The 23,297-nt window shown below is 45.0% G+C and overlaps 2 protein-coding genes across 2 annotated transcripts in view; both read right to left on the bottom strand.

The window, feature by feature from the left end:
• LOC103305755 (syntaxin-binding protein 4-like) overlaps nucleotides 1-23,297 on the bottom strand; it is a 115,080-nt gene that overhangs the window by 79,653 nt on the left and 12,130 nt on the right. The window contains exon 2 of the mRNA XM_065559917.1: nucleotides 142-215. Within this exon, the coding sequence (XP_065415989.1) occupies nucleotides 142-215 (74 nt within the window). The remainder of the gene's footprint in view (nucleotides 1-141; nucleotides 216-23,297) is intronic.
• On the bottom strand, nucleotides 16,260-19,927 carry LOC135974038 (PAX-interacting protein 1-like). Its single transcript, XM_065559916.1, has 2 exons — nucleotides 17,788-19,927; nucleotides 16,260-16,902 (listed from the first exon to the last, which is right to left on the bottom strand). Exons 1-2 carry the CDS (start codon nucleotides 18,353-18,355, stop codon nucleotides 16,400-16,402), a joined length of 1,071 nt encoding a protein of 356 aa, XP_065415988.1. The 5' UTR covers nucleotides 18,356-19,927; the 3' UTR covers nucleotides 16,260-16,399.

Raw genomic sequence — 23,297 nt, 5'->3', positions numbered from 1 at the left:
AGAAGCTATTCAAAAGAAGACACAGCCCTCTGCATTGTACCTGCATGAGGAGGTAGCCACTCAAGATGTTGGAAGCTCAATTTGATGGTGCATTTTCTCCAATACCCCAGGGTGAGGCTTGCACATACACAAAGTACTCACCCAGCCCATTTGCACAGTCATAGAAATCAATGCAGTGCACTGTTCGATCCATTCCATACGGTCCCATGAGTGTCCTGGAAGAGAGACCAGATACAGTTTGAAGAGGCTAAAATAGTGATTCACACACACACACACACACACACACACAAACAGAAACCGAAACCCCCACCCCACCCACACAATCTGTGCCCATAAAACCATACAAAAAACACACCGTTTCAAAAGACACAAACCAGTGCATAATGTGCATGCTGGTAGAGGGCAAAAATAAAACCTCACAAAGTTACAGAGACATAAGCTAATTTATACATACCCAGACATGGAAAGACAGACACACACATATACACAAAATATAGATGTTTGTGTTCTCAATGAAACCAGTGTCCATGTGGACCACCACCACTCTGGCTAATGGATTTATTCCAGACATACATTGGTACACAAATTAGATCTGAATTTGGACCAATAGTCCAATAGGTCTACTGTCAAAAACAGTTTAAACCAACTCATTCTGTAATGAAGGAATTTGGTAAGAGGTGGAGGAGATTTCAGCTCCAAGGTTTTAAAGCACAAACGTAATTAACATGGAGGAGCACTGATCAAATCAGAGCTGACTGGAGGACTACTCCATTTTGTGGCAACTTGCAAAAGCGTTTGAACAAAAACATTGAATCATGTCACACTCTATAGTAAGGTGGGTAGGGCACTGGCTTGAGAGATCCAAGCTCAGCTCCCTGCTCTAGAGCAGAGTTTTCATCCCAGAGCACCCCAAATAAGGCAGAGTAAGGACCTGAACCTAGTCTCCCACATCCCAGGCCAGTGCCGTACCCACCGAGCTAGAGAGTCTCTTGTGTTTCCCCCTCTCCTCCAGTGGAAGTGGGGAAGTTCACTACCTCAATGTGCAGGATGTCAGACTAGATTATCATGATGGTCCCTTCTGACTGTAAAGTCTATGAGTCTCTCTCGCCCCAAAACCTTCCCAAATATTATCTATATCTTGACTTTAGTAAGGCTTTTGATACAGTCTCACATGACCTTCTCATAAACAAACTAGGGAAATACAACCTAGATGGAACTACTATAAGGTGGGTGCATAACTGATTAGAAAATTGTTCCCAGAGAGTAGTTATCAGTGGTTCCGTCATGCTGGAAGGGCATAACGAGTGGAGTCCCGTGGGAATCGGTTCTTGGTCCGGTTCTGTTCAATATCTTCATCCATGATATAGATAATGGCATAGAGAGTACACTGTGACAGACCCAGACCAGTGGGGTACAGGAGTCTGGTAGAGGGCAAATATACTGGTCACTGGATGAGTAGTTTTCTGTTCCCTGAGTGACCAGAGCAGGGGCTGCACTAGAGTAATCAGGAACCTGCTAGAACCAGTTAAGGCAGGCAGGCTAATTAGGACACCTGGAGCCAATTAAGAAGCTGCTAGAATCAATTAAGGCAGGCTAATCAGGGCACCTGGGTTTTAAAAAGGAGCTCACTTCAGTTTGTAGTGCGAGTGTGAGGAGCTGGGAGCAAGAGGCGCAAGGAGCTGAGAGTGAGAGGGTGTACTGCTGGAGGACTGAGGAGCACAAGTGTTATCAGACACCAGGAGGAAGGTCCTGTGGTGAGAATAAGGAAGGTGTTTGGAGGAGGCCATGGGGAAGTAGCCCAGGGAGTTGTAGCTGTCATGCGGCTGTTACAGGAGGCGCTATAGACAGCTGCAGTCCACAGGGCCCTGGGCTGGAACCCAGAGTAAAGGGCGGGCCCGGGTTCCCCCCAAACCTCCCAATTGACCTGGACTGTGGCTTCTTCCAGAGGGGAAGGTCTCTGGGCTGTTCCCCAACCCACATGGTGAATCTCTGAGGCAAGAAAATCCGCCAATAAGCGCAGGACCCACCAAGATAGAGGAGGAACTTGGTCACACTGGTGTCAGAGGTGGGATTTTGGGGTGCAACACTTATAAAGTTTGCAGACAATACCAAGCTGGGAGGGGTTTCAAGTTCTTTGGAAGATAGGATTAAAATTCAAAATGATCTGGACAAACTGGAGGAATGATCTGAAGTACACAGGATGAAATTCAAGAAGGACAAATGCAAAGTACTGCACTTAGGAAGGAACAACAAAATGAGAAATGACTGCCTAGGAAGGAGTACTGCAGAAAAGGATCTGGGGGTCATAGTGGATCACAAGCTAAATATGAGTCAACAGTGTAACACTACTGCAAAAAAAGTGAATCTTTATGGGATATATAAGCAGGAGTATTGTAAGCAAGACACGAGAAGTAATTCTTCTGCTCTACTCTATGCCAATTAGGCCTCAACTGGAGTATTGTTTCCAGTTCTGGGCACCACTTTTAAGGAAAGATGTGGACAAATTGGAGGAAGTCCAGAGAAGAGCAACAAAAATGATTAAAGGTCTAGAAAACATGACCTATGAGGGAAGATTGAAAAAACTGGGTTTGTTTAGTCTGGAGAAGAGAAGACTGATAAGGGCCATGGTAACAGTTTTCAAGTACATAAAAGGTTGTTACAAGAAGGAGGGACTGTTCTTCTTAACCTCTCAGGATAGGACAAGAAGCAATGGGCTTAAATTGCAGCAAGGGCGATTTAGGTTGGACATGAGGAAAAACTTCCTGTCAGAGTGGTTAAGCACTGGAATAAATTGCCTAGGGAGGTTGTGGAATCTCCATCATTGGGGATTTTTCAGAGCAGGTTGGACAAACACCTGTCAGGGATGGTCTAGATCAGTGGTTCTCAAACTAGGGCCGCCGCTTGTGCAGGGAAAGCCCCTGGCGGGCCGGGCCAGTTTGTTTACCTGCCGCATCCACAAGTTCAGCCAATCACGGCTCCCACTGGCCGCGGTTTGCTGCTCCAGGCCAATGGGGGCTGCGGGAAGGGTGGCCAGCACATCCCTTGGCCCGCACCACTTCCTGCAACCCCCATTGGCCTGGAGCAGCAAACTGCGGCCAGTGGAAGCCACAATCAGCCGAACCTGTGGACGCAGCAGGTAAACAAACCAGCATGGCCCACCAGGGGCTTTCCCTGAACAAGCAGCCGCCCTAGTTTGAGAATCACTGGTCTAGATAATACTTAGTCCTGCCTTGAGTGCAGGGGACTGGACTAGATGACCTCTCGAGGTCCCTTCCAGTCCTGTGAGTCTATGATTTCATGGAAACCAATCTCTCTCAGCAAAATGTTTTGGCTCGGATGAAACGGCATGTTTTGCTGACATTTCATTTTAGCGAAAACATTCCGGCCATCTCTAGTCAAAAAACAGATGCTCTAGACCTCCAGAGTCTGGGACTCCCACCCTACGACACCCAAGCAAATAAGTGGGTCGCAATATTAAGTAAAAACAGAAAACTTATTAACAATGTAACTTCAAACACTTGGGAAGTATCAAGAGGCCATGTTCCATAGTGCCTCTGACTTCCTCCCAGGCACAGAGGTAGAGATCCAGCCTTTCGGACATTTCAGCATAGATATAAATAAGGTCACATTAGCACACCATCATCCAGTCCCCTGACATCGACAGTGCTACACCAATATATTGCACTACAAGAGATTAGGATAGACAAATTCCCATCCTGAGGCACCACCGAGCTCAAGTTCCCACCATGAAGGCTTTTGAGAGACATTTGGGATGGGACTGACTTCAATGGGAGCAGAGTTAGGCCAATGCTGAAGACCTCTGAAATTTCTGCCCTTTAATTATTTATTTAAAGACGACTCGGGGCTGCAGAGTGCCTGAGTATTAGATTCAACTTGCCTCAAAAATACAGGTTTTTATTTGGATCACTAAAGCCCTGTTTAGAATTCAAGTATGGTCCCTTTTCTTCTCCTGGCCCCTTGAGATACTTTCACAGCAGCAGTGTTACATGGGAGTGGGTGGACTTTAACCTAACAAGCCAAAAGTGCCCAAATATTCTAGATGAAAACCCAATTCTGAGGTCCTCTCTAATTCAGCCTCTTGCCGTGCACTCTCCTGTTCCCATAGTTCACCTTGGAGGAAAAATGCAAGTTTCATGATTCAGCATAAGATTTGACATGGTTTGGTCTCAGCAATAACATGGAAGTGGATACAGCAGAGCCTGTTAAACGGATCTAAACGCAACAGTTTATGGGAGGAGTAACCCTGCATTTTTCCAGAAGAGCCTGTAGGGACATCCAAGATTTAAATCCCAACTAAGTACCTTCACGCAGCTCGAAACTACACCTCAGAGACCATAATATCCAAGACGAAGTCTCTGATCAAATTTTACCTTCCAATCAAAAAAATCTTCATCCCTCCTACTTCAGTTTCATATTAATCATACTTAATATTTATATAATATTTTACATATTCAAGGCATTAGATAAACATCTAGGGCCAATTTCTCAGCTAGTGTAAATCAGTCAATGGAGCTACACCAATTTACTTCAGCAGAATGTGTGGCCCTAATTAAGTATATTGAAGTTACTACGCAGAATTTTGCAGAGTTACCTGGATACGTGCCTGAAGAAACCATGTTATTAACAGGAAACTGAGTTTTAACCCAAACTCAAATGTAATGTCAGGATAGGGGTTTCATAAAACAGGTGACTAGCCGATTACCCCCAAAATGTTCCCTAAATCTGATCCCCCCAACAATGGACTAAATTAACAAAAACCCAAACACACACAGCGTTAACATTGGAGGGAACAAGTTTTCTAATCATACAAAACACATAGCAAAGGAGCAGAGAGGACTGATTTCGGAGCAAATAATCCTGAGCACAAGACAGTCTCATACTAGGTGTGCAGGACTTCCAAAAAGTCTTCTGTTCTTAATCACTTCCTATGCAGTGCTGGGACTTCAGGAATAGGAAGGAAACCTTCCCCAAGAGAGCAGGCAGTCAAACAAAAGAACTCATTATTCAGAATAGCATTTCACTGGAAGTTTTTATGCTCATTCCAATTTAATAACCCTTAGCCCTTTCACTTATCATGCCATTATACGTTACTTCATCCTGAGCACACAGTCACTCATAGCTTGGAGAGAAAAAAACCAAAGTCCTGGAAAGGTACCAAGGGCCAGGAGATATTCCAGGACAGGACAATACAAGTCTTCCCCCTTATCCTAAGGGAGGCACTTCTGATTTTCTCAGCCTGCATCACTGTCTGAGCCCTTTCTGAAGCAGACACACAATCCTTCCCCCTCCCCCCCCCGAATCACGTTTCTGTGGAAACCAAAGGAATCCTCCCTTCCTCTTGCCCAGTTGATATGAGATTGGACATTAAATATCAATAGCACGGACAGGAATTTTGTATTTCCCCAAGGAGGCTCTTAAACACCCCAGCCCAACCACACAGTCTCCTTTCCTTCTTCTGACCGGCCACACATTTTTCATCAGTTTTGCTGCTCAGAGGTATTACCTGCTAATAATGACGGCGCCTCTGTAAAGGACTGAGATCGCTGGCATCTCGCTCTCTGGGTTGTGTGATTCCAGCCCAGCCCAGCTAGCCTCTAGCCACTGTGCTTTGGCAGGAATCCGATAAAGCGATGGAAAAGGGGGAGAGGTCACATGATCTTCTCTTATGCATGTTAATTCCCACCCAACATTAACACAGATCAACTAAAAACATCTCTAACTTTAGATTAAAGCTTATGCAATCCAAACAAAACCAGCATGGCCTATCGCAAGTGCCTTCCTGAACAAACAGCAAAGACATCTATATATACACACTCATCCTCTCCCCACCCCCTCCTCAAAGCAGTGGTGCTCATACATAATTAGAGCAGTGGTATAATTATTGGATGATTTATTGTTTACCTTTTGGAATATCCTCTAAATAACCAACGCATGAACATTGCCCTTCAGCGGTGAAGCCAGGACATGTTGCTAATGTCCCTGAAGGCTTTAAATCTGCAGCAAAGCTTTGAAAGTAATAACATACTGCACTGTTTACAGTTTTTCCCTCTTTAATATCTTATTTGGCCTGTAGCATTGCCCAGTTAATACCAAGTAAATCAACTTTGGCTGTGCTAATATCTGCTGAGAGTTTACAGGAATAATTTGCTCTTAAATAGTCTCTTTCATCTAAGGCTCTCAAAGCAATCTGCAAAGTTAGGGCAGTATTATGATCCCCAATTTACAGATGGGGAAACTGAGGCACAAAGGTTATGGTAACTAGCTCAAGGTCATATAATGAGTTAGTGGCAGAGCCTGAAATAGTTGATCTGATGCCAAATCCTTTGTTTTAACCATTACACCATGTTCCTTTCCACTATACCAACTTCAGGACCTGACCATGTTCGTGTTAAAATCAATGGGAATTTTGCTTTAAACTCAGTGGGGAAATGAATCTCAGTTGGTGCAGGACTGAATTGCTATTGGGCAGTGTTTGAAGTGGGTATTAACTCCTAGAGAGACAAATGTGTATTTATGGGTTCATTTGTCAGGTATTTTCCTTTTCTGGTTCTGGTTCTCCAGACCTTTGCTCTGATAGCCAAGAGCAAATTGGGAATTGTTCAACAAATGGTTTATATGTACTAATCTCATCACAAGCACTGCCTTGGAATACATTCCATTCAGCGTTCATTACCTGAGCTGGTGATTCATCACCCAAAGTCACATGATGCTGTTACTTCTCGTTGACAGGATGATTCCTATATCCACAAAGAGCTTTCAAGAGGGCCAGTAAACACTTCTGGTGTGAATACTACTCTGGGTCAAAAAAAAAAAAAAAAAAAAAAAAAAAAAAAAAAAAAAAACCAAACACAACAAATGTGGATTTTTTTTCAAAAAATTTTACTGCGATTTTAAAAGGGAAAAAAAGGGTTTTATTGATGTGATGAATATTTTAAAATAAAAAGCTCCAACCAGCTCTTTAGCTGGTTGAAACCATCTTCCAAATATGTGAATTTATTCATTTAAAATAAATGTATGAAATTTTTTGTCAAAAAGATGAAAACTCAGAAAATGTTGACCAGCTGTAGTGAATACAGATTTGCTTGAGTGGTCAAAGTGAATCTGGGAGTGAGGGACGGTTATTTGAATAATGTTTCTAGCTATCTAAACGTCCTAGGTACTTATATGGTCCCCATTATTGAAGTATGAGTGCCTCCCAATCATCAGTATATTTATCATAACAACACCTCTGTGAGGTAAGGCCGTGCTGCTATGCCCATTTTAGAGATGGGGAACAAACACAGAGAGACTAAGTGATACAGGAGGTTTTGTGGCAGAGCAGAGCTTTGAACCCAAATCCCCAAAGTACTAGACAAGCATCCTAACCGCTGGACCTCTATTTTTCTGCAGTTCTTGCCCAACTCTTCCAAAAATGCTCTCCCTCACCAAACAGCAAAACACATGGATGGTGGAGGCTAGTTCAGGCAGGCCTGCTGCAACAACTCATTTGTAAATGGATATTTTAAACAGACTCAAACCTTTCATGCGCCTATTGGTTATTGTAACAATCATATTCCAAATCCACTAACGCACGAATAATCTTCCAAAACCACAATAATAGAGTATTTCTATCCTGCCGCTAAGACTCATTACATGACTTGTTTTATACAAGGCCAGGAAACCCCCTGAATCATTGCTAATAAAATGAGTCACAAAATTAACCTTTTGTGGCTCATGGGCCAGACTCAGCTAGAATATTTTGGCAAAGCTCTGCTGAAACCAGTGGGTATGTACTACTATTGGAGTCAATGGAGTTACGCCAATCTAACCCAGAGAGTTTAGCCAAGATAAAAACAAACACACATACACAAACAAAAAGAAAATTTCACACACATGCAATTCACTATGGTCTGGATCACTAAGTAATGATAATGTTATCACACCACTTCCAGCCCCTACCCCCAAAAAACATTTAAAAGACCAATGAAATGAAAAGTAAAGGACACATCCTTAACTGACTTAACAAACAAGCAAAATATACGCATCTAAAGAAAATCCTAGTTCGTCATACACCATCAACCTGAAATCTAATCCAGGGATTTTTTTCAATTATTTTTATATTAGTCTTTTTATCCTTATTTCAGTTTCTAATTTTTTTTAAATGTAGATACTATTAAACGTGCCCCATGATCCGGTGAGCAAGCTAGGAGTCAGGACTCCAGGGTTCTTTTCTCAGCTGTGCGCTGATTCAGCATGAGACTAAATGGAGAAGGATAATGCTTACCCACATTTGTAAACTGCTTTGAGATCAATTGGTGAAAAACACTGTGAGTGGTAAGCGTTATCGACAACAGAAAATATATGTAGTCATTGACAGTAATATTTATTGGTAAAGTAATTGCCGTTCCTTGAGAATAATGTGTGTATAGTTTAAAATAGGGAAAACATTAATTATCATAATTCCTATCTCTTATCTAGCACTTTTCATCAGCAGATCTCAAAATGCTTTACAAAGGAAGTCAGTATCATTATCCTCATTTTGCAGTGGGGAAACTAAGGCACAGAGTGGTCACCCAGCGGACCACTGGCAAGAGGTGGAACTAGAACCCAGGTCTCATTATTTGTTCCCATGAAAAATTTTCTTTCATAAAAAACATTTAAATGAAAACATATCAACCAGCTTGACTTAATACTAAACATGTGAAAGGAGGATTTCTTTAGTTACTTTCTTTTTGTTTTGTTTTATTTAAACTACCTGTGTCTTATAATAGGAACATGAAAAAAAATATGGTGAAGCAAAACATAGAACAAGCCATTTGTGTGTTTTCCAACCAAAAAAAAAAAAAAAAAGGACAGAAACAAAGGGGTTAACATAAAAAACAGAAAACTAAGGAGGAAAACACAGAAAGAATTACCTACTAGTAATCGCATTTGTTATGGTTGTTCTCTTCCCCCATCCTACAGCCAGTCAGTAGAATTGTCTCTTCCTCCCAGGAAGCAAGAAGGCAAAAAAGACTGTCATTTAAGGTAAATACAGTCCAGAGCCACACTCTTTTCCTACCTCTTCCTTGAATGGTGGGTCCCATCTGTAGGAAGGACCTTATCCTGCACAGTTGGCTAAGTACATGGTGGAAGGTTTTGCACCTCTCTCTTCAGCATCAAATTTTGATCACTGCCAAAAGCAGGAGTGTGGACAAGAAGATGGCCTATTGCAGCGTGGCAAATCCTGTGCTCCACGAACAAACTGGCCAGAGGGATTGGGAAGACGATGACTATGACAAGTACAATGAACACTAAGTTATTCTTTCTGGTCATACATCTCTCATTTCCCCCTCCTCCTCATTCTACAGCCAACAGCTCTGGGAGTGGAGGTGGCCCCCATACCTCCATACACAGCTGAAGAGAGCTCAGTCCAGTGGATGTCACAACTTGGGCATTCAAGGTGCCAAATTTAAGTCCCTTCTTGAACCCCACAAAAATCAATAGGCAGAGATGCAGTCAGAAGACTTCCCTCACTGCCATTTCTCCTTCTGGAAGGGCATTTTAAAGAGTTCTTCTGGATTCTCTCTTACATACCAATCGTGCAATCTTGCTCCTAGCCAAGCAATGTGCTCTGTCTATGGGAGATCCTTCCTGAAGAAACTACACCCTTCACTCTCTAGGGCAAGGGAGATTTAGCTGTCCAGATCTGGCAGGCACAATCAGATTCCCAGGGTCCAAAACATTAGGGCCTTAGGCAATATGCAGCAGGTGGGAATCCTCTCTCTGGTGGGAAGTCATAGTCAGATATTGTCATGCTCAGTTGGCTGTAACACTCTATCCCCGTCTCGTACTAGACTGGTGAAAATGCCTGCTGGAACAAATAGATTATCCCATTCAGAATAAATGTGCACTCTTCCTGATGCAGACATTTATCACTAAAGAGTCTAGATTAGGGTGACCAGATGTCTCTATTTTATAGGGACAGCCCCGATTGTTGGGTCTTTTTCTTATATAGGCTCCAATTACCCCCCACCCCCTGTCCTGATTTTTCACACTTGCTGTCTGGTCACCCTAGTCTAGATCCTGGAGTTAATCCTAAGGGCAGAACCTAGAAATGGCTGTCCCTTTCTCTAAGGAAAATGCACAGATAGAAGGATTCCCCCATATGCAGTAAGTGGGCATCCTGGAAGTCCAATCAGAAAAGGAAGTTCTAGGGTACCCAAAAGCATACCTTGTGCACAGAAGTTATGGCTTTACCATAACAATCAACAGCTCTCCGTGCACTTTACAAAGGAAGTATCATTATCCGTGGATTTTAGATGGAGAAACTGAGGCACACAAAAGGTCGAGTGAAATGCCCACGGTCACATAGCAGACTAGTAACAGAGCTGGGACTAGACCCCAAGTCCTCTGGCATCCCAATCCAATGCCCTGGTCACTGGAGCACACCACTTCTCATAAGAGGGGAGGATGGCCTTTTTAAATCAGAACTTCACCTGGATGTGCTACTCCCACCTCCTTCATGATAATAAAATAGCCTCTTCCAGGAGCTTGGGAGCTGGATCAGTGGTCCCTCGTTGGGTACCTGTACACTGATGCCGTGCATGAGAACACAAGCAGAACTGAAGAAAGGAAGTTTGAGGATACTGCCATGTCTCAAAGGAAGCTTCTGCATGCGCCATAGTCTTGAGGCTGTGGGTGGGTGAGACTCTCTTCTACACTTCCCTCTTCCTTTCTTCCCTGCTTCTAAGGAGCAAGCAGCAGGAAGAGGAAAAAGGCACATCAAGTGGGGGCTCCAGCTCAGGGCCCATAGCACGAGGAGGCAAGAAAAGGCTGAATTGCTTGGTTATACTTTCCTAGCTGGGAATGGGTGCATTTGGTGTCCTTGCTCCCTGGCAGGTGACTACATCCTGCTCTCAGTGCTGACTGGTTGTAGGATGACACGACAGTCTCAGAGGTAACAGAAAACACTCAAACACGGCAACAAGGACAGGGCAGAGCACAAGAAGGGCACAAGGAGAGAGACCTGCCCAAGGAAACGACATGGGATAGGTGTGACAATCAGACTTAGGGAGAAGGGAAGTGACACAGAGAAGCCAATGATGGAGAAAATCTGCCAGCAACCAACAGAGGGCTTCAGCCAGTTGGTGGCCTGACATGCCTTGCCCTGAGGTGACTACTTTAGTCTGAGGTTCAGGCTTGACTGGCCCCACCTCCCACCCAGCAGACAGACATCTTGCTTGCTCACTCATTGCATGACCTCGCAGCCTGGTCTGCTGCACTGTGCAGCCAGTTCACTGGCTGACCTGCCCCCTCCCTCCTCTGATCCTCCAGATCGGTCATCGTGCTCATGGTGCTCTGTAAAATACTTCAACAGCATGTGCCACAAAGCTTGTCTATTAGTATAGCTGGAATAAATGGGCTAAAGGTGTTCATATAATTTAGATACAGATTAATATTAAACAAGGTTTGGCATATAGAGGTTTTAGGTTTAGGTTTAATATTATGGCTAATGTTAATAATAAATTACAACAATTTAAAGAAAGATAAAGGAAAAATAATTAACGCGCTTGCAATGTAAAGTATAAAATAAGGCTTGGGGGGCAAAAAAAAATTGCCCTTTTTTGGAGCTGGAGAGTTTTTAAGAAGGAAAAATATTCTTAACCGACCATTTTTAGCTCATATTAAAGATTGGCAAGTACTGTCTTTTGGGGGAGGGGAAGAAAAGAAGTTAGTTGAGATGAGCTGATGCTGCTATTGTTTAAGTAGGTTTTTATTTTAGACGGTGTATGGAACATAGCTGGAGCTAGAAAAGGTGGCAATGTCATCTGGGTCTTTCTTCTTTTGCCCAGTTTGGTTAGGACATTTTTAGGATCAGGATGACAAAGGCCCCCAGGGTTTTAGCAGACAGTATGGGTGGTAGCCATGACGGTGAAGCTTGTTTTAGTAGTTAAAGACTTTCTTTAAAAAAATTAAGGACTTACAAAGAGAAGGGAGGAGGGAATAGCCCATTCCTTTATTATTTTGTTTACTGATTAAGCTTAGTTTTTGATACTATTTTGTTTAAATTTTATTCATTGTTTTCTTAGCATGATTTTAACACATTCCTTGAGTTACAGTAGTAAGCCTTTTTGCTTGAACTAATTCAGGGGTTTTTTTGGTCTCCCTTTTGTACCGTTAACCTTTAACATTTGTCGTTATGGGTTATTGAGACATTTTATGAAGCTACAATCACTTTTTATGGTTGAATTTACAATTAAAGTAAATTTGTAGGCCAAATTATTACAACATAATCGCTCCCATGAGCCAATTCCACCTAGGATTGGATATTTTTTCATAAAGTTACAGTTACAAAGAAAAAAAATTTAGTTTAGTCATTTAGAGGAAAGGTAAAATGTATTTGGTTATATTTTAAGGTTTGTACAATTATTTTAAAATTGGGTTTATAAGTTTTACTTGATTAAGTATTACAAAAGTTACAGGTAAGTTTCATTAACATCTAAAAAGTGTAAGAACTTACATTTCACTACATTTGTAGCTAAAACAAAACTTAAAACTGCTGTTGTTATATGTTTGCAACATGTTAAAGTACAACCTAGATCTTGTGTCTTTGGCTGTACACTCAAGATGGGTAAAGATGGCGGGGGAGGGGGGGGAGGGGAAGCTTTCCCCTTTTTTGCTGCTTACACAGTTAAAGCTGTACAATTTACACCAACCAGAAAAACTGTATGCACCAACAGTTAAGTTTGCTTACCTGGAGAAACAATTTTTATTTAAGTGTGGTGCTTTCTTTAAAAAAAAAAAAAAAAAAAAAAAAAAAAAAGCAAAGTTCTTTTGGAACGAGTTTTGCATTTATGAGCCATTTGCAACACTCAAAGGCAGTAAAGATTTGCAGGCATTTTTAGTCTAACAGACCTTGCCCACTACCTTTACCACCAACATCTGAGAGGACAAAATGGCCATCGTAGCAACTTAGCCGCTTACAGGAAAGCTAACCTGCCACACTAGCATTCTGCCGTCTCACATGCACAGATCAAACAAACAACAAAACAGAACAAAAACATTGCGCAACATTTTAAAAACAAAACAATTACAAAATGTTTGGTGTTGCAACAACTCTTCCTTTTGGTGGTTTGAAGTTTAATTTATAGCTAATGCAGCAGCAGCCCTGGTATAAGCTAGCATTTTGTTAACAAGAGAGCCAGTCTGATTTAGCAACTTAATTAAAAACACTTAATTTTTACTACTTTTGCTTTTTCTTAAAAATACTTTGTCATTTTAAAACGTTAACCATTGTTTTAAAGCTAACTTTTTTAACAAACAAAAAAACAGTTTGCTTTGCATGCTTTTTTCAAAAAAGACCAGAATATTTAAGGATTTAAATACCATTGTTTTTCGTTTAACACTAACTTTGAAAACAATTGTTTGTTTGCCAAGGTGTTAGCTTCTAAGTCTGTATTAACCCTCCAGGCCCCACACCGGCTGTCAGAAATGTTGTATTAGTTTAGATGGAATAAATGGACCAAAAGATGTTAACATAACACAGTCACTGGTTAATGTTAAACCAGGGTTGGCCTACAGAAGCTTTAGTTTGCTTCGTGCACACTATCAAAAATCCTTTAACCTTTGATTAAAGATAAATAAAAGGAGAAACAGTTAAAGCGTTTGAAATGTAAAGTATTGATAAGGCTTTCATTTTAACAACGTCCCTTGCTCCCTTTCCCTTGAGCTGGAAAGAGTTTTTAAGAAGGGCAGGGGTAGGGGGAAATCACTTTGTTTCTAAGGGTATGTCTACACTACGAAATTAGTTCGAATTTATAGAAGCCGGTTTTATAGAAATCGGTTGTATACAGCCGATTGTGTGTGTCCCCACATAAAATGGTCTAAGTGCTCTAGTCGGCGGACCGCGTCCACAGTACCGAGGCTAGCGTCGACTTCCGGAGCATTGCACTATGGGTAGCTATCCCACAGCTATCCCACAGTTCCCGCAGTCTCCGCCGCCCATTGGAATTCTGGGTTGAGATCCCAATGCCCGGATGATGCAAAACAGTGTCGCGGGAGGTTCTGGGTACATGTCGTCAGGCCCCTCCCCCTCCGTCACAGCAACGGCAGACAATAGATTCGCGCCTTTTTACCTGGGTTACCTGTGCAGACAACATACCACGGCAAGCATGGAGCCCGCTCAGCTCACCGTCACCATATGTCATCTGGGTGCCGGCAGACGTGGGACTGCATTGCTACACAGCAGCAGCAGCTAACTGCCTTTTGGCGGTAGACGGTGCAGTAGACTGGTAGCCTTCATCGGCGATCTGGGTGCTGGCAGCTGTGGGGCTGGCAGCCATAGGGCTGCATTGCACCAGCCCCTTGCCTTTTGGCAGTAGATGGTGTATTACGACTGGTAACCGTCCTATTACAAGTTGGATCATCGCACATTAGCAGAATGTTCCCTGAGCAGCAGATTGTGCAATAGGCCTGAAGGCCATCGTAATACACTAACTGCCAAGCGCCCAGTATTTGCTGCCAAGCACCCAGAAAGATGCCGAGGGCTATCAGTCACGCTGCACCATCGTCTTAAGATGTAAAAAATAGATTTGTTCTGTATTCATTTGCTTCCCCCTCCCTCCGTCAAATCAACGGCCTGCTAAACCCAGGGTTTTCAGTTTAATCTTTGGGGGGACCATTCTGTGTGACAGTTGTTTGTGTTTCTCCCTGATGCACAGCCACCTTTCTTGATTTTAATTCCCTGTACCTGTACGCCATGTCGTCACTTGGCCCGCCCTCCCTCCTTCCCCTGGTCCGTCAGATACTAGTTTCGCGCCTTTTTTCAGACCAGGCGCCATAGCTAGCACTGAGATCATGGAGCCCGCTCAGATCACCGCGGCAATTATGAGCACTATGAACACCACGCGCATTGTCCTGGAGTATATGCAGAGCCAGGACATGCCAAGGCGAAACCCAGATCAGCCGAGGAGGCGATTGCAGCGCGGCGAAGGGAGTGATGTGGAAATTGACATGGACATAGACCTCTCACAAGGCACAGGCCCCAGCAATGTGGAAATCATGGTGTCACTGGGGCAGGTTCATGGCATGGAACGCCGATTCTGGGCCCGGGAAACAAGCACAGACTGGTGGGACCGCATCGTGCTGCAGGTGTGGGACGATTCCCAGTGGCTGCGAAACTTTCGCATGTGTAAGGGCACTTTCATGGAACTTTGTGACTTGCTTTCCCCTGCCCTGAAACGCCAGAATACCAGGATGAGAGCAGCCCTCACAGTTGAGAAGCGAGTGGCGATAGCCCTGTGGAAGCTTGCAACGCCAGACAGCTACCGGTCACTCGGGAATCAATTTGGAGTGGGCAAATCTACGGTGGGGGCTGCTGTGATCCAAGTTGCCAGGGCAATGAAAGACCTGGTGATATCAAGGGTAGTGACTCTGGCAACGTGCAGGCAATAGTGGATGGTTTTGCTGAAATGGGATTCCCAAACTGTGGTGGGGCCATAGACGGAACCCATATCCCTATCTTGGCACCGGAGCACCAAGCCACTGAGTACATAAACCGCAAGGGGTATTTTTCAATGCTGCTGCAAGCCCTGGTGGATCACAAGGGACGTTTCACCAACATCAACGTGGGATGGCCGGGAAAGGTACATGATGCTCGCGTCTTCAGGCACTCTGGTCTGTTTCGAAAGCTGGAGGAAGGGACTTTCTTCCCGGACCAGAAAATAACCGTTGGGGATGTTGAAATGCCTATCGTGATCCTTGGGGACCCAGCCTACCCCTTAATGCCATGGCTCATGAAGCCGTACACAGGCAGCCTGGACAGTAGTCAGGACCTGTTCAACTATAGGCTGAGCAAGTGCCGAATGGTGGTGGAATGTGCATTTGGACGTTTAAAAGCGCGCTGGCGCAGCTTACTGACTCGCTCAGACCTCAGCGAAAAGAATATCCCCATTGTTATTGCTGCTTGCTGTGCGCTCCACAATATCCGTGAGAGTAAGGGGGAGACATTTATGGCGGGGTGGGAGGTTGAGGCAACTCGCCTGGCCGCTGATTACGCACAGCCAGACACCCGGGCGGTTAGAGGAGCACAGCAGGGCGCGGTGCGCATCAGAGAAGCTTTGAAAACGAGTTTTGTGACTGGCCAGGCTACTGTGTGAAACTTCAGTTTGTTTCTCCTTGATGAACCCTCCAACCCCCCCCCCCGACCCGGTTCACTCTACTTCCCTGTAAACCAACCACCCCACCCCACCCTCCCCTCCCCACTTCGGGCACCGCTTGCAGAGGCAATAAAGTCATTGTTTTTTCACATTCATGCATTCTTTATTAATTCCTCACACAAGTAGGGGGATAATTGCCAAGGTAGCCTGGGATGGGTGGGGGAGGAGGGATGGAAAAGGACACACTGCATTTTAAAACTTTAACTCTTATTGAAGGCCAGCCTTCTGATGCTTGGGCGATCATCTGGGGTGGAGTGACTGGGTGGCCGGAGGCCCCCCCACCGTGTTCTTGGGCGTCTGGGTGAGGAGGCTATGGAACTTGGGGAGGAGGGCTGTTGGTTAAACAGGGGCTGTAGCGGCGGTCTCTGCTCCTGCTGCCTTTCCTGCAGCTCAACCATATGCTGGAGCATATCAGTTTGATGCTCCAGCAGACGGAGCATTGACTCTTGCCGTCTGTCTGCAAGCTGACGCCACCTATCGTCTTCAGCCCGCCACTTGCTCTTTTCATCCCGCCATTCAGCCCGCCACCTCTCCTCTCGTTCATATTGTGCTTTTCTCATGTCTGACATTGACTGCCTCCACGCATTCTGCTGTGCTCTATCAGCGCGGGAGGACATCTGGAGCTCCGTGAACATATCGTCCCGCGTCCTCCGTTTTCTCTTTCTAATGTTCACTAGCCTCTGCGAAGGAGAAACATTTGCAGCTGGTGGAGGAGAAGGGAGAGGTGGTTAAAAAAGACACATTTTAGAGAACAATGGGTACACTCTTTCGTTACAAGGTCGCATTTTTCCTCTGCCTGCCGGTTTGGTATGAGAGATCACTCACGCAGTGCCCCAGGCAACATATTTCGGCTTGCAGGCAGCCATGGTAAGCCACAGTCTTTTGGCTTTTTTAACCTTCTTAACATGCGGGAAAGGTTTCAAACAGCAGCGCATTTCCCATATCAAGGATGAATTGGGTTGGCCATTTAAAATGGGTTTCCAATGTAAAAGGAGGGGCTGCGGTTTCCGGGTTAACATGCGGCACAAACCCAAGTAAACCACCCCCCCCACACACACACACACACACGATTCTCTGGGATGATCACTTCACCCCTACCCCCACCGCGTGGTTAACAGCGGGGAACATTTCTGTTCAGAAGAGCAGGAACGGGCACCTCTGAATGTCCCCTTAATAAAATCACCCCATTTCAACCAGGTGACCGTGAATGATATCACTCTCCTGAGGATAACAAAGAGAGATAAGGAATGGATATTGTCTGCATGCCAGCAAACACCGGGACCATACACTGCCATGCTTTGTTATGCAATGATTCCAGACTACGTGCTACTGGCCTGGCGTGGTAAAGTGTCCTACCATGGCGGACGGGATAAGGCAGCCCTCCCCAGAAACCTTTTGCAAAGGCTTTGGGAATACATGAAGGAGAGCTTTCTGGAGATGTCCCTGGAGGATTTCCGCTCCATCCCCATACACGTTAACAGACTTTTCCAGTAGATGTACTGGCCACGATTGCCAGGGCAAATTAATCATTAATCATTAAACACGCTTGCTTTTAAACCATGTGTAATATTTACAAAGGTACACTCACCAGAGGTCTCCTGTGTGCCCTGAGGGTCTTGGGTGAGTTCGGGGGTTACTGGTTCCAGGTCCAGGGTGACAAACATATCCTGGCTGTTGGGGAAACCGGTTTCTCCGCTTCCTTGCTGCTGTGAGCTACCTACAGTACCTCCATCCTCATCTTCCTTGTTCCCCGAACCGTCTTCCCTGTGTGTTTCTCCATTGACGGAGTCATAGCACACGGTTGGGGTAGTGGTGGCTGCACCCCCTAAAATAGCATGCAGCTCCGCGTAGAAGCGGTAAGTTTGCGGCTCTGCCCCGGACCTTCCATTTGCTTCTCTGGCTTTGTGGTAGGCTTGCCGTAGCTCCTTAACTTTCACGCAGCACTGCTGTGTGTCCCTGTTATGGCCCCGGTCCTTCATGGCCTTGGAGACCTTTTCTAATACTTTGCCATTTCTTTTACTGCTACGAAGTTCAGCTAGCACTGATTCATCTCCCCATATGGCGAGCAGATCCCGTACCTCCCGTTCGGTCCATGCTGGAGCTCTTTTGCGATCCTGGGACTCCATCACGGTTACCTGTGCTGATGAGCTCTGCATGGTCACCTGTGCTCTCCACGCTGGGCAAACAGGAAATGAAATTCAAACGTTCGCGGGTCTTTTCCTGTCTACCTGGTCAGTGCATCTGAGTTGAGAGTGCTGTCCAGAGCGGTCACAATGAAGCACTGTGGTATAGCTCCCGGAGGCCAATAATGTCGAATTCTGTCCACACTACCCCAATTCCGACCCGCAAAGGCCGATTTTATCACTAATCCCCTCGTCGAAGGTGGTGTAAAGAAACCGGTTTAAAGGGCCCTTTAAGTCGAAAGAAAGGGCTTCGTTGCGTGGACGTGTCCAGGCTTAATTCGATTTAACGCTGCTAAAGTCGACCTAAACCCGTAGTGTAGACCAGGCCTCAGTCTCTTAGAAGGTGGTGGCAAATGTCTTTTTGGGGAAAAGAGAAGTTAGTTGAGATGAACTGGAGCTATTCTTGTCGACAAAGTCCGATCCCATTTCATCCTAGATGTTGTCGGAGATTCAGCTGGAGCACGGGATCAGCTGGGTCCCTCTCTGGTCTGGTCAGGGCATCTCTCAGGATCAGGATGACAAAGTCACAGGAGATGGTGGCCATGATGGCAAAGCACTTTTTACAGTTAAACTTACAATTCAAGTAAATTCATAGGCTCAATTACTACAACAGGCTACAAATCCCGGAATCTTTTCTTATTGATATTAAAATATAAAGATACTCCTCCCAACACACACACAAAAATCACCCCCACTCTCCTGCGTGGGGTTACCACAAAAATGGTATGACCAAAGTTGTTTGCACAAATGACTACAGAAAGCAAATACTGAGTTTGAGTAAAGTTTCTTTTAATGTAGGTCCTAAATTTGTTTTGTGATAAATTAGGGCTGAAGCAAAAGTAGTTTGAAAAGAGATTAAGGCAGTCAACCAAGAAACAAAAAATAACCCCATCTGACTGAGGTGATCAGTCACAAAGTTTTAGTAATGATTTCCAAATACACACACACACACACGCCACTGGTGAGTGGGTGAAAAGATACTGCAAGCTATCCATAGGCTGAAATATTTTCATAAATATTATTCATTGAATAATTTCAAATAAATTAATTAAAAAATAGCTAAGTTTATTGATTAAATTGTTCAAAGTGAAACTTAACCTGATTAAAATGTAACAAACCTTTGGCTATCCATGATTTCTCTATTGTCAATGTGACACAGCAGGGTCATTAGAAACTTCACAGGGACAGCAGAGTTAGAATGCCAAAAGAATAGGTCTCTACCACTTTAGCCAATGGAAAATCACCATTAACTGATAGCAGTATAGGGCTTCTGACAGCCAGCTGAGCAGTTCCAAGAAAGAGACAGACAGACAGACATCAGTTCATTACAAAGTAACAAAGTCCTGACTTTAAAACTTGCAAAGCCTCCTGGAAATGTGCTATTAACTAAGAGCAGCTGAAGAATTTAGCTGATCAGAACTAAAACATCAACTTCTAAATAAAGCATCAGCATGTGTGACAGGAAGCTGCAGTGCTAGGAGTATTGCAAAACAGCAGGCTGGAGAGCAGTAACATATTCTGATGGAATAAAATAATGACTAATTATTATTACCGGTTATTAATTTCATTCATCTACAGAACACCTGTTATCCAGATATCTCAATCCTAAAGCTCCAGCAGTGCTGCTGCTATAAACACACCTCTCATAAGGGCTGTGGCCTTTCTCCCTGTTGCCATAACTACAGCTATTTGCATCATCCAGCTCTCTAATCACCCAATCTGTTATCAGATTAGGTGGCACAGTCAGCAGTACAGGATGACATGGCGGGTCACAGCCCCAGCATTCCCACATTAACCATTGGAAGGAAACTCACATGACCTATGCAGAGACAGCATTTTATTCATCTCGGCTATTCTCTGCTGCAGTTTGCATGTTTGCAGCTTTAATCTTCTATTAGGATTGGCTCCCCCTCCCCCCTCTCCCACAGCAGAGAGGCCGCGGGGCAGATTCTCCTCAGTGGTGTAAATAAGGAGAGAGTCCATTGAGGTTAGTCCCAGCTACTCTGTTAAAAACCAATGAGACACAAAGACCAAGTTTATTTAGTGGGAAGGCTGTGTCTAGCATGGGCCAAATTCCTCTGTGGTGTAAATCCACTGATGGGAATGGAGTTATATGATGGCATGGAGGAACTTGGCCTTGCATTCAGATGCTTTCAGAAACATCGTGTTTCAAAGCAGCAGGACAGTGAGCAGGGGAGGGGGGAAGAGGGTGCTGATCAGCGGTTACATGTTAACCCTTCCAGTGCAGACTGAGAAGGCAGATACACCTGAAAAATGCTGTGCTGACCAGCGCACCTGTAATCGGCAACATTCGGTTTAGGGTGACCAGACAGCAAATGTGAAAAATCGGGACAGGGATGGGGGGGGGGTAATAGGAGCCTACATAAGAAAAAGACCCAAAAATCAGGACTGTCCCTATAAAATCGGAACATCTGGTCACCCTAGGTTCATTGCAAAGGACATCTCCCAAGGAAACTGCTGCAAGGCATGCGCCATTTCTTGCAGCAGTAGCGAAGGGGGTAATTCGATTACTCCTGGGTTAAAACTGCCAATCATAAGGAAGTGCCCCTATGGCTGGGGATCTGACATGGGTTTAAACAAGTACTGCACAGCAGTGCCCGGTTCCCCCCTGCCTCCCCCACCTTGTGCCTCGGCTCTCCCCTGCAGAACTCACCGGGAGTGCTGGAGACAACAGTAAAGCCTCAGACCCTCACACAGTCTTAGCCTTGCTGCTGAAGCTGCTCACAAAGGCGAGGAGGAGTATGTTCCCCAGGGAGTTGATTCTCATTTGCACTAAGGTACATGTAATCTTTAAGGCCCCTTTACATTGCCCAAGTGGTGTAAAAAGGCCTTAGTGAAAATGAGAATCAGGCCTATATGCGAACTGTCAAATTAACACCAAGGACCAGGTGGCAGGCGTATGTACAGTAACTCCTCACTTAAAGTCGTCCCGGTTAACATTGTTTCATTATTAGGTTGCTGATCTATTTGAGAACATACTCATTTAAAGTCGCGCAATGTTCCATTATAAGGTTGTTTGGCTTGCCCTGCTCCACCCACCCGGTATTCCAGCTGGGGAGTGGGCAAGCCCCCGACACCCCGACCCCACTCCCCAGCTGGAACACTGGGCAGGCAGAATGGGGCAAGCCCCCCACGCCCCGACCCCACTCCCCGGCTGGAACCTAACACCCCCCCCCATTTACATTAATTCTTACGGGGAAATTGGATTCGCTTAACATCATTTCGCTTAAAGTAGCATTTTTCAGGAACATAACTACAACATTAAGTGAGGAGTTACTGTACTAGAAATCCAATTTCTACGACTAATAGTTTGTATCATTGAGAACAGTCTAACAGCCTCATTCAGGTTGGGAGTAGCAGCACTCTCAATGGCTTTTTACCAGGTGCTAGCCAGGCAATTTCAGTTCCCTGACGAAGCTGTGCAGGGAAATCCAGGATTTATAGGCTACAGAGGATAAATGACCCTACGTTCTCTAGAGAGACCAGAAATCATGGCTTTGATTGGCCTGCCCTGCTTTCTCTAGCAACATTCCTGCTTCCTCCCTCTCCCGATGGCCAGCAGTACAGCAGCACAGCCAGTCGGAGAAGCGCTGAAGTATTGTCATATTACAGCTTTGTCAGTGACATGACTGCCAAAGCCAACTTCTGCCTCAGCAGAGGGCCAGCTCAGGGCCTGATCCTCCCCTCCTTAACACAGGCAGGGCTCCTGTCGATTCACAGGACTGCAGGATAAAGCCCTAGAGAGGTAAAATTCACAGCTATTTGGAGAGTGGCTCTACAGAAGCCAGACTCGGTCAATTTGGAAACAGATCTCTCAGGTGGGTCCCTGCAGATCAGCAATGAAAGGAATGTATGGGAAGTGCGGTTTTCAGTTCCCCACAGGGCAAGTCAGCTGTGGGTGGGTTCTTGCAAAACTTTCTAAGGACAAAACTAACCCAGCATGGTTTTGAATTCTGGATTCACAGCCTTTAGGAGATATACGGTATTTTGTCTTCTCCCACATTTCCCCTGATCACTTGGGACTCAAAGTAAAATAAATAAATAATCTCTCTCTTGCCCTGACTATAAGGAGGGAGAATTTAGAACATGCCATTCGGGGCCGACAGTGAACCAGCCCTCAGCACTGCCCAGATACACATAGGACCATGAAGTTAGCTGACCCCCAGCATTCCCAATGTACACAGAGGAGCCAGCAGCAAACCAGCCCTAACCTTGCCCAGATGCACAGAGGAGCATGTGGTAAAGCAGCAAGTAGCAGACTCCTGCTGGGGAGGAGCTGGTTTCCTGCCTGTGGGAATGTACCATTTTGTTATAGGGAGCATTTAGGAAATGGGCATCCTCAGAATGCTGCATCCCTCTCCCATGAGCATCATACACCCATGGAGCCTCTGTTCTTCCCACCCTGCGGCATCCTCCCCTCACCACTGATCTCTTGGGGAGGGGCCAAGGGGCCTTTCACTTTGTCCCCTTTTCTCAAGCGGTTTAAGAATGGTGGTGAATGCTAGGGAAAGGAGGGCCTCCGATTTTATCCTCAATATCTGCAGGTTTCTTACACACACACACACACACACACACACACACACACAGAGCAGTGCTGGACCCAAAAGCCATCTCTGACTCTGACTCCCCTCCAACCTACACTGGTGTTTCCTCAGGCCATGTCTACACTTGGGAAAAGGGTGCATATTAACACATTCAAATCCTAGAAAAGACAGGGCTATTGTTGTTAATGCATGTTAGCTGCTTGAGATAAATCCTAGGTTCCCCCTCAGACAGCTTAATACCTGCTAAAACTAGGTCTCCCTGTGCCTGTTTCACAGAGGACAGGAGTCTGATGCTCTAGGGGCTGTGGCAGCTTGTGCTTTTAGCTCTGGGGGTTCCCACATCCATCCCC

This window comes from Chrysemys picta, chromosome 10 (assembly GCF_011386835.1).
Source record: "Chrysemys picta bellii isolate R12L10 chromosome 10, ASM1138683v2, whole genome shotgun sequence".
In the NCBI taxonomy this organism is placed as follows: domain Eukaryota; kingdom Metazoa; phylum Chordata; order Testudines; family Emydidae; genus Chrysemys; species Chrysemys picta.
Note: the sequence above shows the minus strand (reverse complement) of the source record. Positions and strands in the feature narration are given on the sequence as shown.